The sequence below is a fragment of the Sinocyclocheilus anshuiensis genome, unplaced genomic scaffold (genome assembly GCF_001515605.1).
Source record: "Sinocyclocheilus anshuiensis isolate Anshui unplaced genomic scaffold, SAMN03320099.WGS_v1.1 scaffold744, whole genome shotgun sequence".
NCBI classification, from domain to species: Eukaryota; Metazoa; Chordata; class Actinopteri; order Cypriniformes; family Cyprinidae; genus Sinocyclocheilus; species Sinocyclocheilus anshuiensis.
The window spans coordinates 134,896-149,801 of record NW_015558574.1 but is presented as its reverse complement, the minus strand read 5'-3'; the positions used below and the strand labels follow the sequence as shown (position 1 = coordinate 149,801).

At 36.3% G+C, this 14,906-nt stretch overlaps 1 protein-coding gene across 1 annotated transcript in view; it reads left to right on the top strand.

Annotated features, from left to right (window-relative positions):
- LOC107679657 (connector enhancer of kinase suppressor of ras 3-like) overlaps window positions 1-14,906 on the top strand; it is a 66,107-nt gene that overhangs the window by 5,596 nt on the left and 45,605 nt on the right. The window contains exon 2 of the mRNA XM_016475276.1: window positions 11,879-12,042. Within this exon, the coding sequence (XP_016330762.1) occupies window positions 11,879-12,042 (164 nt within the window). The remainder of the gene's footprint in view (window positions 1-11,878; window positions 12,043-14,906) is intronic.

The window sequence follows — 14,906 nt, the reverse complement described above, 5'->3', positions numbered from 1 at the left end:
GCACAGCTCCAGTGATCTGTTGAAGATCTGTGTGAAGATGGGGGCCAGCTGGTCAGCACAGGATTTCAGACAGACTGGTGTAACACAGTCTGGGCCTGGTGCTTTTTTCCTTTTCTGCTTCCGAAAGACCTGGCGCACCTCGTCTTTGCTGATCTGAACTGCAGGTGTGGGGGAGAGGGGGGTTGCTGGAGGTGTGAATGGTTGTGTGGAGAGGTGTTCAGGGCGGGTGTGGGGTGACGAGAGTAACAGCATCACAGGGTTGAGTCAGTCGCTCATGCTGTCATTCACTGAGAACAGCTTGGTGGATGTGACTCATCTACAGCAATACCTTTCACACGCTTTGAAAGACACCAGCCATAATATCCTTTGTCCATTCTCTCAGTATTCACTCATACGTTCATAACATATTAATTTACTGTATTTTTATACTTAAGTTTAAGAAGTTAACTTGCATAACTTCAGTGAAACTTAATATGTCATTAGAGTGCTGTATTCATGCACTACAATTGATTAGTAAATGAAGACTTTGTTACATTGTTGTGTCTAAGATCCATTTTTCTAGGGAGAGAGTTAGCAGACTTGCAGCACTGTCTTCAACCCTTTGTGACCTGTAGGGCTGGGCGGTATTGTGGCATGTGATATGTAAATATTAGTGATACAACAAATTAATATTTTAATAAAAGACAGATACCAAATTGAGCGTTTCAGTTTAACTGAAAAACTGAAAGGGAAGGTTTAATTAATAATCAATTCATTAATCACATTTATTTAGTAATCAAGTAAAAACTGAGTTGCATATAAACATTTAAAGTTAGTTTTATATCAACTTTTTAATTATACAATGTTTCAACTCCAATTCGTTGTTGAAATATAAACATTTAAACAGTAATAATAACTTCTTTTATTCAAAAATGCATTAAATAATAAAGACAACATTAAGTAACTAAAACATAATGAATATGTAATATAGTGTATACTGTATTCATCAAAATGCTCCTCTTTAGAGTTATATTTTTTCTTGCTAACTCACAAATTATGGACACTGGCTTTGAAAATTTAAATATTGTTTACAAGCTGTTTTATTGACATTGTTCTGCATTGATTACATGAGACATAATACATTTCAGTAAGTTGTACTGTTTCTTTCAACACTTTTGATGTTCATTCATGTTTATTTCAAGCTATAACTAGTAGTTATAGCACTTCTTAGAACTGTAGAGTGATGACAACTGCAGATTTGTGATGATCCATCTAGTACATTCAAATCAAGAAACTAGTTTCATTTTACTATTTGCTTTATTACAAATATTTGCAAGTGGGCTTAAAATATGCTGATAATGGAAACATGCAAAGAGCAAAATGAATTTTTTCTTGATGAATTCTCCATTTATTGTATTTTATTATTATTGTTGTTGTTGTTACCAACACATTTATGGTGGGTGAAGTTTGCAGCATGTCAACAAATGGGCATGTGGTCGCATACACATGCAGTTATATCACGTTCCATCCTGGCATCGTGTGAAGATAGTACCAAGTGAAGGTAAGCAGGTTTTCTTTTTAGCTAGTTATGACATGAGCTGAAAGATTGAATTTAAGTTTGCAGAGAGAGGACTGGTAACTTCCTGGACAAGAAAACCATGAACAACATCACTTTGCTGTCCTATCAAAGCTGTCAAGTCATTCAAAGTGAACACATTTTAGGTGCTGAGTTTGGATCGCTTATAAAGTACACCATCTTTATTTTCACATTGCAAATATTTTTGAGGATAGGAAGTTATAGCATTTCACCAGCTTTTTGAGAGGCATATTAAAACTTTTGCCTTCCTTCCGTATTCCACCAAAATAAAAGCATGCCTGTATCAAGGTTGCCAGGTTTTCACTACAAAACCCGCCCAATTGCTACTCAAACTAGCCCAATTGCATTTCGGTCCCCGGTAAAAACTGCGTTCCGGGGGTAAAATACACGTTTTTTAGTGGGGTTTCCCAGTAAAATTCACATTTCAGGGGCTAAATATCGCGTTATTAGGGTCACTTCAAGCCGTGGACATGAAAAACAACCCGTGGCAACAGTGGTAAAGTAGCCCAATTCCGCGGGAAAACCGCAGACTTGGCCTGTATGTTGAGATATGCTGCAAGAAAGTAACAAAATGAAGAGAGAACTGTACAAAATGATTGCACTTCAACATAATTGGCATTCAGCTCTTGTTTTGGGCTAGTATCACACATTTTTCTGTAGTTCTGAGAAGTGCAGAGCATCCATAATGTCGTTGCCCATGGAGAAGTGAAGAAAAAAACTGTAGTATTTCTTTAAAATGTATTATTGCACTTTAGCTCCTTTCAGCAGGAAGATCCACAACCACCCAAAGAAAGGGCAGCACATTCCTTTGAGGTTTATGTTGTCTTCTGGCTCTCATTACACTTTTTACCCTATATTGGGTATGTTTGCAACCAGCAAGTTGAAAAATAATGCAGGAATTTCATAATTGAGATGTTTTCCATTGGTTCAGTACATGTTCTATGCTAAAATAAGGGTGTGACAAGGTAGTTGTTAAGATATGGGGGTAACATGGGAGGTTTGTCTCTGTAATTATGGTTTGGCAGAAGGCGATGTGGCAGAGTTTGGTAAGGGTAGACCCAGTCACAGATGCCTTTTTGTTTTCAAAGCTACTTCTGATTACAGGTCTCTCAGACTGACTTTCATGGTGTCTGCGCTGTTCAGCCACAACAATTACTGTATAAGGAGTTAATGAGGAGATTTTGGCAAGCGTGAGAACACTGAGCGGCTCATACAGGTCTGTCTATGAATTGCTGCTGGGCAGAAACCACACAGTTTCTGTGTGCAGACTAGTGGGATGTGTGAAACCACCTGCATTGTATTATTATGTAAATCATGCCATAATTTTTAAAGAAGTGCTCGCAAGCGTTAGCAGAAAAATGTAAATCAGAAATTGCAGCACTAAATGGGAAGCAAAGTAGGGAAGTCCCACCAATTACCTTAAGCTCAATCTAGTCAAAATATATGAGCACAGGCAGTTTACTCACTAGAAAGTTTCATCTTTGTCCAGTGTCTGTGCTATTTCTTTTTCAGGAATAATGACCAGTAAAATGTCAGCATTGTTGTTGCATCCTCCAGTAGTTTGTTGTTGTTCTGTCTCCTCCATTCCTTCTTCAGCTGTGAAACAATAGCCGGGGCTGAGGACAAATAATACTAGACGCATGCACAGGCTAGAAAGTACAATTGGTTTATTCCAAAAGTATACCTCAGTTTTGACGTGAATGCTTATGGTGCTTTTCCACTGCGTGGTACGACTCGGCTCGGTTTGCGTTCCCACTGCAGTCTAGTACCGCTTTAGAGTGGGCGGGATTATTCACATGTCGTTATAGTTGCGCCGCCTATACTGCCGCGACTCCTGAAAAACTTTTTCATTCCGTGTCGCCCCATCAAGCTCTCGCTGGATCCGCTCCTCTGCTATCAATGAGAGGAACGTCTGTACTTCCTCAACAGACAACGAAACAGCCATTTTTTGGTTGTTAAAAAAAGGTGCGCTCGTTCGAAACAGTTGTGTTCGATCCTTCACTGACTGTGCTGATTTAAATCTAGCGGTTCTGTTGTGTCTCTGTGTCGCAAGTTCAGTGACGCAGGTAGTGACGATTCTCTCCGGCCAATCAGTGATCAGCAGAGTTTACACGTCACGTTTTGGTAACGGTACGATTTGCTTGGAACCTCAACCGAGGTGGTACTGAAAAAAGTACCAGGTACCAGGTACTGTACCCAGTGGAAAACCCCCCAAAACTGAACCGTACCATGTCATACCATGCAGTGGAAAAGTGCCATTTGTGTACATGTTCAGTCGAAAGCATAGTCTTTTAAAGTATACTCTAATTTGAGTGCACTTTAACGTTTCATCTTTGTCCAGTGTTGGCGTTATTTCACTTCAGGAGTTGACCGATAAATGTTTTTGTACTCTTTTTAAACCCGCGTTGAAAAATGCCCTAACCGCCCCCTCACATGCGCTTGTCAACATCATTTTTTTGTTCTGGTCTCCAGTAGTTTCATCTCTTCTGTTTCTTCTTAAACTGTTAAACAATAGCTGGGGCTAAGGGCAAATAATAGATGCAAACTACAAATTGAGTGCACAAAGAACATTTGGTTTAAGCTCAAAGTATACTTCGGTTTTGTGTGCTGTATTGTATGTAAAGCCGAACATGTAACATGTAACAGAACATGAGTTGTTAGTATCTCTTAACACAAACAGTTATTGTTGTTGCAGTCTCCAGTACTCTTTTCTTTTCTTTTTTTACTATGAAACAATGGGACAAGACAGTGTCACCATTTTGTGGACCAACTAATTAGTGCAAAAGATGAACTAACAGTATGTGGGGTTAGAAGTTAGAAGATACTTTTTTATAAATTGTATAAATCAGGCTGTGCGTATACGTTGCTCTGCTGATGACGAAATTCATGCCATGTGCATTGTACACATACACATAAATACTGAAGTAACATTGGGCTTTATTGTTATAGAGATTGCGGATTGAAATGCATATTGATCAGTCATAATTTTGCATGCATGCATTTTTATCCATGTGCTATAAAATGTTTTCAAAATTATATTATGTTGATTCTTGCACATTTTGCAACACTTTCAAAGTGGAATGTCAAGGGAGTGTCACTAAAAGTATGTTTAACAACAACAATTTAAGCCAGTAGTACACTTATTGTTTTCGTCTTTGACCCAAATACATTTTACAGAGATAATATTTAAACTCACTGACCCAGAGCTAGTCCTCCTTCTTGTCAGTTAATTCTGATAGAGATGATGTTTGTAACCCTTAGCAAACCTGTCAGTTAAGTTTCCTGTCCCTGAAGGGCTTTTCCAGTTCTTTTCCACCCTGTCTTTTCATCTAAAATGACAAACAGGATAGCAAAAGTAGCCATTTGGCCCAGAGCATCTTCTTAAAACCTGTCATTCTAAAAGCTTTTTGTCCCTCTTGTCTCTTGTTTCAAGAATGAGGGGTGAAAAAAACCTTATCCAAATGCCTTTCTTTTCTGTGTGGATTTCTTAAGCTGAACTGCAGGCACATTTGCAAATCAGATGGACACTATTGATTGTTATACAAGCTGCTATAATTCAATCAATACAACTGACTGACGTTATCATGTTAATTTTGTTAGATTGAATCTCAACTCCAGCAATATTAGATCCAGTCTCTTTACCAGATCTTGTAAAGATATCCGTTTTATCTGATACCCAAAATCAGATCAGCAAGTCTTGTGTGATAACAAAAAGCAGTCCTTTGTCTGGTACCTGTAACTATATTGACAGAGAGGTTGATGGAGGAAGCCAGGAAAGAGCAGAAAGCAGGAGACGGAAGTGATGATTTAAGAAGAAAAAAATAAAGGAGCAGGGTTTATGAAATTATCTGAGTATTGAGAATCCCTAGATCCTTCAATTTTTAGGAGGTACCAAATCTTGACAAATGCAACAGAATTTAATAGGGCTGCACAATAAATCATATTTTAATTGTGATCACAATTTCTGCTTCTCTCATTTTAATAAGCATAATTGTCTGCAATATTTGTGTGCTGTTTATTTTGCACTGAAAAGTTTCATTTAAATTTTTACATTTTAATCTGAAAACACGGCAAACATGTAAATTGGAGTTTAGCGATGCTCAAATAAATATAGGATTTATTTCGGTTCTTTACGGTTATTTGTGCTATTTGCTGCAACTAAATCTGCGAGCAATTCATGCGAGTTGATGTTCTCTTGATTTGTGCTTATGTGAAAGTGCAATAATTCTGATGAAATTGTGATTAATAGTCGTGATTATAGTTTTTGAGCAAAAACAATCATGGTTAACAGTTACCACACAGCACCTGCATATTCTATTTGATTTATGATTTTTTACACTAACCATATCTCTGTTGTGCTCTGTTTATCTTCTGTGACTTTCTGTTTACTTATTTGGTTGTTGCATCTAATGAGAGGTTTCACACACAAAGGATTTTTTCTAATTATTGCCTTCACAATAACAAAGTCTATCGAGATTGTGCACCATTGTGGAATTCCCACAAAGGGCGACTGCCCCAAAACAATGGACATTCCTTCAATCCCAACAGGTTTGCTGGAAGTCTCAATAGAACGAGCGAGAGTTCCAGTGGCAGTGGCTATTGTACACCCTACATATGAGGACACGGAGTATGTGTGGAGAGGGAGGTCAGACTCCCACTGGGAGGCCCTTCATTTTGGATGGTGGAAGGGCTTTCTCTCTCATGTAATCAAACCCCTGAGAACCACAGCCTGCCATTCTGTTGACATGGGGCCTGTGTGAGCGAGACTTACGCCATGAGACTTGCAGAGAAGGGTTGCCTCTGCATTGTACAGAGAGCTGGGGGCACATCCTGTTAGAACAGATGTGCAGGTTTTAGTTTCAGAGCACAAGGTGTTGGGTTTATCAGTGAACATCAAAGTCTGTTAGAGCAAGAGCCAGATTTGCAAAAACATGACTATATAGACTGAGCCAACTGTGTAATTATCCAATTTTGATCAGAAACATGATACTTTAACAAGTCTCGGACAAAAGAAACTGTAGAGAAAAAACGTGGTGTAGTTGAGCTGTGTGTTTTTTTTTTTGTAATAGAGATTTTCTAGGTGAAAAAAACACCCAGGCCCCTGCTTTTTCTGCTGTGTGATCCTCAGGGGCCTCATTTATAAAACACGCATATGATCAGATTTGAGCTTAAAGGGGTCATAGAATGCCCATTTTCCACAAGTTGATATGATTCTTTAGGGTCTTAATGGAAAGTCTGTAACATAGTTTGGTTAAAATTTCTCAGTGGTAGTGTAAAAAACAAATTTTATACCCTGTCAAAAACAGCTCTTCTCAGAGCAAGCAGTTTTGTAGCATTTTCCTTTAAATGTTAATGAGCTCTACTGACCCCGCCCCTCTCTTCCGAGCTGCTCTCAGAGAGACTGTTTACTTTAGCCGCATTCATCGTGAAACTTGCTAATTAGCACATTATTAGGAAAGGCGATTTGCAAAGATTCATTAAAAAACCTTATACTCACTTCTTCTGTAGGTGAAGCTGGATCACGAATGATTCTCGCGAACATAGACGCATTTATGTAGATCGGGGGAGCATTTTCTTCAAAAACAAACGTAGCCTAATCCACTGCGTCTTCAGCCGCTCAGATATCGGGAGTAAATGACGACTGCTATGTTCATTATTACATCCAACAACAAAACACCTCAATTGCTTAGGAGTCATTCTTGTCTACATCTGCTCCAGCAAACTATCGTGGGAGGGGCCTGTTTTTGTGACGTCACACAGACAGGCATCTGAGATCGGCTCGATTTGAGAAAGGGGTAAAGATTTGAGTAGATTCAAAAAAACTTTAATTTTTATCATTATAGGGTGGTTGTGTACACACATTGCCAACACACATTTCAGTTCAAACAACTTGTAAAAGTGCATGTAGCATCCTATGACCCCTTTAAACATGGATTTTATCCTACATCTGGTGAGGAACAAATTAGGATTTATAAAGACTTTAATTTCTCATGCGGACAAAAACTAAAGAGCATAATAACTTTCTGCTACTCGTAAGCCAGTAATTCAATTAATTCTATTGTTTATGCTAAGAGTATGCATTAATTGTTTATTATGATTTCTACATTTATTAAATGTTGAAATAAATATGCATTCATTTAATTATATGTGCAAATGAGCAGCATTTTAACTACTTTTCAATAATTACTGAAATGCATTCATTTATATTAAAGATTTCCTGAAAATAATATTATTATTTAACATTTTCCGAAAGCATGCATGGAATTTCTTGCCCATTGATGATGAATGTTGAACTTCTGAACAATAAAGAGATTTTTGTGGGTGTTCTTTAGGTGGAGGTGATGCATTTGTACACATTGCGCTTGGATTTAGGATGAATTGCAATTTATAAGAGAGATGCCTTTTGAAAAATCTTTGTGCATACTGAATTTTTTAAATCGTTCATAGGAATATTTCAGAAACGGTCATATGTTCACATTTAGGATCACTATACACACTCCATTATAAATGAGGCGCCAAGATCATATCAATCCATTAAATCACTGTATGTAAATGCATCCTCTTTTAAAACGTATAGAGCTCTTTTAAATAGAAGTGTAAAAGCAACATGAAGCAAAACTAACCTCTTTAAAATGTATTGATTATCTGTAGACACACTTTGTCCAAGATTTCTCATTGCTGCACTAGCTGAAATAGCAGTGTTGAGTTATAGACATTTTAGGATGTATTCTTCACAATAGCAGTGAAACACGTGGCTTCAATCTTTGAGAACATTTCAAATACTCTCTGTGTTCACCTCACAGTATACACTAATACTCTACGATTTTATGCTGTATTCTTTTTTTAATTGATTTCTTTGAGGTCTATGTGTGTATATAAATGTACGTGTACATTGTATATGTGTGTATTGTAAAGATTACGTCCTTGGAGACATTGTGTTTTGATGTAATCTCAATTGTATGATTATGAAATGAGTAGTGAAAGCCATTCAGCATTACAGTATAGTGGAAAGCCTGATCAGTTTGTTTCATTTATGATTTTAGAATTACAGAGCTTTAAAAGACTTACACCCTTAATTTTTAATTACACCCTGGTTATTTATTTCTGTTTAATTGAACAATGGCTTAAAAACTTGTCTAGAGCTGCCTTAATTTACATACTTTTTAGGCTTCATATCATAGTTTTGGTTTAATTAGTTAATATTTATTTATTTATTTGAAGGACTTTATTCAATATCCTAGTGTTTGCTGTGAAATTTCACTGGTATTGGTATCAACAACCCTAACTGGAACACTATGCCACTGTTTTCTGGCAATTTGTGTCCGTTGTCATTGTTAATCCTTGTGAAAAGGATGTATGCTTAACTGTACTGAATGTACATTTGTATTGGTCTTTAAATCTTAAAATGAAAAACGTTGCTGATTTCTAGTATTACTCACTGATATCTAGTATTACTTAAAGAGAGACATTTTCATGACAATGTTTCTTAACACACTTAAGTAGTTAAGTGTATTGTAATAATGTCAAATTAAAAGTTTTATTTGAAGTACATTTTAAATAATTATTTTTTAATCTTTTGTCATGCTTTAAAAGTAAACTTGTTTTCATGTGTTGACTAACGTACTAAAGCACATGTAAAAGACTTGATGATCATTTTAACTGTAGCATGTTATTCAATATTACATTTAAAGTTAATATATTTTAAATATGCTAAAGTGCAACTTCATCATTACAAATGTGTAATTATAAATATATTTAAATACATGACAAACAAGTTTCAATAGAAATTACATTAAAGGGGTCATATGATGCTTTTTTAAAGCTTGCAACTTCAGGGATCTTATCTATGCACAATCAGCTTGTAACACTCCAAAGAGAAAGGAAAACTTGAAATCGTATCATATGACCCCTTTAAAATATATTTTACTTTACCATAAATGCTTGTCAGTTCATTCAGCAGTACACTTTAACCATGTATCAAACACAATAGAAGTAATTATGAAATTACAAATAATAAGGGATAGTTCACCCAAAAATGAAAATTCTTTCACCATTTATGTTCTGCAAAAGAAGGAAATTCAGACAGGTTTGACATGGCATGAGAGTGAGTAAATGACAGAATTTTTATATTTGGGTGAGCTATCCCTTTAAGTGGGTCAAAACAAACATTCTAATGTAGGGATGGGCGATATGGGCTTAAAAAAATATCACAATAATTTCTGGTATTTATTGCGATAACGATATCAATGACGATAAATCAGGAAATCTTATGCATCCACTAAGAGACAAAAAATGTAAATAAAAAAATCCAGTTTCTTTAGAGAAAAGTATTATCTTTCCTATTTTTACCCTGGTGTTGCGAGCATTACTGAGTACACATGTAATGTAATGACTATTTAATTCACACTGGAAGCCGGAGGGCAACCTTGCGCAGAAACTCCACATATGCATCGCAGAAGTAATTCATAGCTTTTAGGCATGAGCCCGGAATATGAATGTAATGTGCTAAATGGTTCTGTGTTTTCTTTATAATGGTTTTCTATGGGAAACCATTTAATGTGTAACTTTGCGCGTTGCATTTATATTCTGGGTTCATCTGCTTGCCTGGACACAGTATGCATCAGCAGTAAGGTTCATACACATGCAAAACTGTGCTACTGAAGAACATTTATTCAAGGCTAAGTCCGATTTTTTGTCGGACTGTACAGCCCCAACCAAACCAGTTCCAGACTGTAGAAGGAGCTCCTCGTTTCGCGATATACTCCTCCTCAGTTTCACGTCCGCCTTCCGCCATGTTGCTCCGCACAGTCGCACACAGAAATATGTCAACAACTAGGCTTTATTGTTATTATCGCGGGAAGACTAATTCTTATCGTGGAGAGAATTTTTACCGGTATATCCCAAATGATAAGGTATCACCCATCCCTATTCTAAAGTTCAACTAATTACATTTAATATAAATTTTAACTATACATTTTCATTGAGTTGTAAATAACATGCAATTAGGTGTCAAAAACATTACATTCAGTTTGCATGCAAGTATACTGTTTCCATAACAATTACTCTTTTTGAAAGTATGCTGAAGTGTACTTCTTTCGCGCAAGAAACCGTTCACTGATATAGCAGAGCCTCAACTTTCTTTGAGTTTTAGAAAGATAAATGGAGGTGGACTGTGTATTGAATATTAAGGTCAGTGATTTTGTCTGGCCTGTCAAGCCGTTGAGTCCGAGGGCATAGGGCCAGACCTTCGCAGCTGCTCTTTCTGTAGTGCCTTTGACTGGGTGAACACCCATCCCCCTCGTCCCACAGGACCATCCTTCACCGTCCTTCACTGCTGCTGCAGCCTGGGTGACTGAGTGCATTGTGTATCTGGCTGGGTGTAGGGCGCTCTTGTCACCATGTCAAGAGTCAGACATAAGTTCCGAGCTAGCTCAGCAAATCCTTGTAACCGAGTTTCATTTGTTTTACATCAAAAGGAAACAGAAGCAGGAAATACATCAGCATTTCCAAACAGATCAATGCGTAAAGAAACCGAACAAGGCATAACAAAGCCCTGAAGAATCCAGCTAAACCAGTCTGCTGACATTAGTCTCCTTTGGGAGGTGTACTTTCTGGGAGTTAGTAGGTTTGCTGTAATTATAGTTGACCCTTTGCAAAAACAACAAAACCTGTCAGTTGTTTAAACAGCTTGACACACGTATACACACTCAGGCAGGTGAAAACAACATGATGTTTATGGGGTCTGGAAACTCTCTACACACCTGTTGCAATGTCAATTTCCTACATATCTTATGTATTTATCTTACAAATAGTGCTGTTCAAAAGTTTAGGGTTGGGAAGATTTTTTAATGTTTTTAATAAAAAAGTCTTATACTCACCAAACTGCATTTATTTGATCAAAAATATGGTAATATGAAATTGTACAATTTACTATTTAAAAGAACGGTTTTCTATTTGATTGTTTTCAAATGTAACTTATTCCTGTGATGCAAAGCTGAATTTTCAGCCTTATTACTCCAGTCTTCAGTGTCACATAATCCTTCAGAAATCATGCTAATATGCTTATTTGCTGCTCAAGAAACAGTACAGTACACTACAGATTGTTGCCCTGATTTTTTAAAAATCTGTTCAGATTTTAAAAGTAATGTAATGTTATCCAGGCTTTACATTTTTTTTTCAGCATTTATTCGGAATAGAACTCTTTTGAAACATTATGTCTTTACTGTCACTTTTGAACAATTTAATGCATCCTTGCTCAATAAAAGTATATACATTTATTTTCTTTCCTCTTTTCATGTGAAGGTCTGGATGACAGTCTACAACAGTATGTGCACAACTTTGAGAGAGAGAAGATTAATGGAGAACAGCTACTGAAGATCTCCCATCAGGACCTAGAGGAACTGGGTATTGCCCGCATTGGCCACCAGGAACTGGTTTTAGAGGCCGTAGATCTCCTCTGTGCTCTGGTTAGTGTCATTATTCACATTTATTGTGGCTCTAAACGAATAACCTATTTATGACATATTTACAGTTGGAAATATATATTTAAGGACTACCAATTTAAGCTTTACTTACTAACCAGTTTTATATTAGGTTTATTTTACTACTATGTATATACTGTCCTTTTTGTGTGCATACATACTGTTAAACTGTTCTTAAACTTACAAGACCTACATATAGTTATATTGCAATGTTATTACACTACAGTGTTGATTTTAAACCTAAATTTAGCCTTAAACCTACCCCTTCCTCTAAACTAAACAAATGAACTTTAATCAAGCTAAATTTGGCTCTCCAAGAGTTTTGTGTATGTTCACAATAAGTACATTTTTAATAAATGATTAAAAAAAGAAGAACAAAATTAATTTCTCCCCCTTATACTATTCACTACCACTGGAGCAATTCAGGCCTGAAGTGCCAGCATGTTTTTGCCAGTCCACACTCAGCACAAGCCCTAGTAAAGCTACTATTACAGTCAATACATTTTGCCAAACCACACTTACTGAGCGCAGGCAGCACAGAATGAAGAGCTGCTCACACAGGAGGACACATTTTGCTTTAAACAACTGCTATGCGTAAGAATGGAACAGAAGGTATCTCAGAACATGTTTTTCAAAGTTGAAATGAATTTAAAATTGACAATTTTTTTTATACGATTTTAGTCGATGTGTAACATGCTGACACTATTTTTATATTTTATTCTATTAATTAATTCATTAATTTCTTTATTTATTTTTTACTATATAGTTCTCGTTAGTTTTTATTTCAGTTTTAGTTTGTTTTTGTTTTAATTGTAGTTTTAGTTAAAGATGATAACGCTATTTGGTCAGAGAAACCAAATGATTTAAAGGAAAAAATAATAGATCAGTTTCTACATTACTATTGTTATTGTACAACATACATTGCTTTGCTGGGACACCCAGCATAAGGAATGTAAAGTACATTACAGCACTCTTTTCAACATCTCTTTGAGCAATAACCCATAGAGCCATTCAAAGAACTTAATTTATTATTGTGTGAATGCTGTATGCAGTCCTTCAATAAAAATTTTCTAAAGGCTTTTCCTGGCACACAAATATTGGTCAAACAGTATTAATTTCTTTCGTTGACCTGCTAATTTACAAATAGGTAGTTAGTCACTTGCTATTTGAACACATGTTTGAGAAAAACATGTAACGTGCACTAGCTTTCTGGAATAATAATGTTGTTTACTACACAGAACAGTATGTTTTTGAAAAAAGGACACAATTACATGAGAGATGACTATGGCTCAGACAGACTTTGGTGTCTGTAGGGGGTAGAAAATACAAGGACCTGATATGAACACATGGACATGCTTAGAAGGTCTTGGCTGCTTTGACAGATGGTCATGTCAATGCTTGTAAATGATACAGTACATCCCAGTGTCCATCACCGAATGCTATAATTGGGCCCAGACCCTTAGGATCAAAAGCAGGCAGTGGCCACAAATCCTCAGTTTTTACCTTCAGTGTGTAGCTTCATATTTAAAAATTGAGTTAAAAGTGTTATTATGTGAGAAGTTCTGTAAAAGAACCTTTCAGTGAACAGTTTTTAAAAGAACCTTTTTATTTCCTTAGTATGAAGAACATTTTAGAAACATTTAACATTAAACATTTCCATGAATGTTAAAGGTTCTTCATAGAACCATAGATACCAATAAAGAACCATTATTTTTCAAAGTAATTTTATAGGCACTATTCCAAATACTTGACCACAGAATGTTTGATTGATCAGTTGCAATCAAGTATTGCAGCCGTGGAATAATATAAAAGCATGAAATATTCAGATAAAATAATAAAGTAATATACAAACAGAATCTAAGATGTAACGCATTATGTGAAATGCATCACAGTAAGGATTCTTGTAGATTTAATAATTTAGAATGAGATGATTTTTCCAGATCATCTCCCTAAACCTTATTCATCTGTAAATTACAGCAGCCTCTTCGAATGGAAAAATTATCCTATTGTCTCATATATCTGGAAATGATATTAAAGACACTCAGGCCAAGTACTGGAGACAGAAAGTGCTACGTGTTAGTGTTACCGGCACTCCAGATCTCTCCCTGATGGGGTGTCCTGAAGTCTATTTCATGCCGAACAGGAAGCAAATTCCTGCCCCAATCTGTGAGAGTATCTACCGTGAACTTTGTCTATGCCCTGATGGAGGAAACCAATCTCTCATTTCCTACAAACCATGTCAGGTGTAGGTAACCTTACCATTCAATAAATAAAAACCCCCAAAGCACTTTGGGGAGTTGTAACATTGTCTTATTTCAGGATATATACCATTTTTGATCGTTTAGTTGTCTGGTATTGATATTAACTCATCACCAGTGTAACATGCTGATATTAATGTTGATTTGAGTACCTCTAGTCATGAGACGGAGCCATGTGCAAAAGGTTTATTAATGTACATTAACAAGATAAACAATAAACATAGGTATGCAAGGAACAAGGCGCAAGAAGATAGCAGAACAAAACACTGACAAAAAAAAGGGAAACACAGGGGTATAAATACATGAGTTAACAAGGGGCTAACAAGGAGATTGTGGAACTAATGAATTACTATGGAAACTAATAGGGGTCGCTATGCTAACAAACACAGCAGATGAAGGGAGCAAAGAGGCAAACCAGGAACTAAACACAGGAAGGGAACACAGAAACAATAGGAACACAATACAAAATAAAAGTCCTTGAACACACAACACAAGACAGGGAAACACAGGCTAAAATCATGACAATTGACTAAGCTAACTCATTTGATTAGATTGTATAAACATATTAACTCAAATCTTAAAGACAGTTTA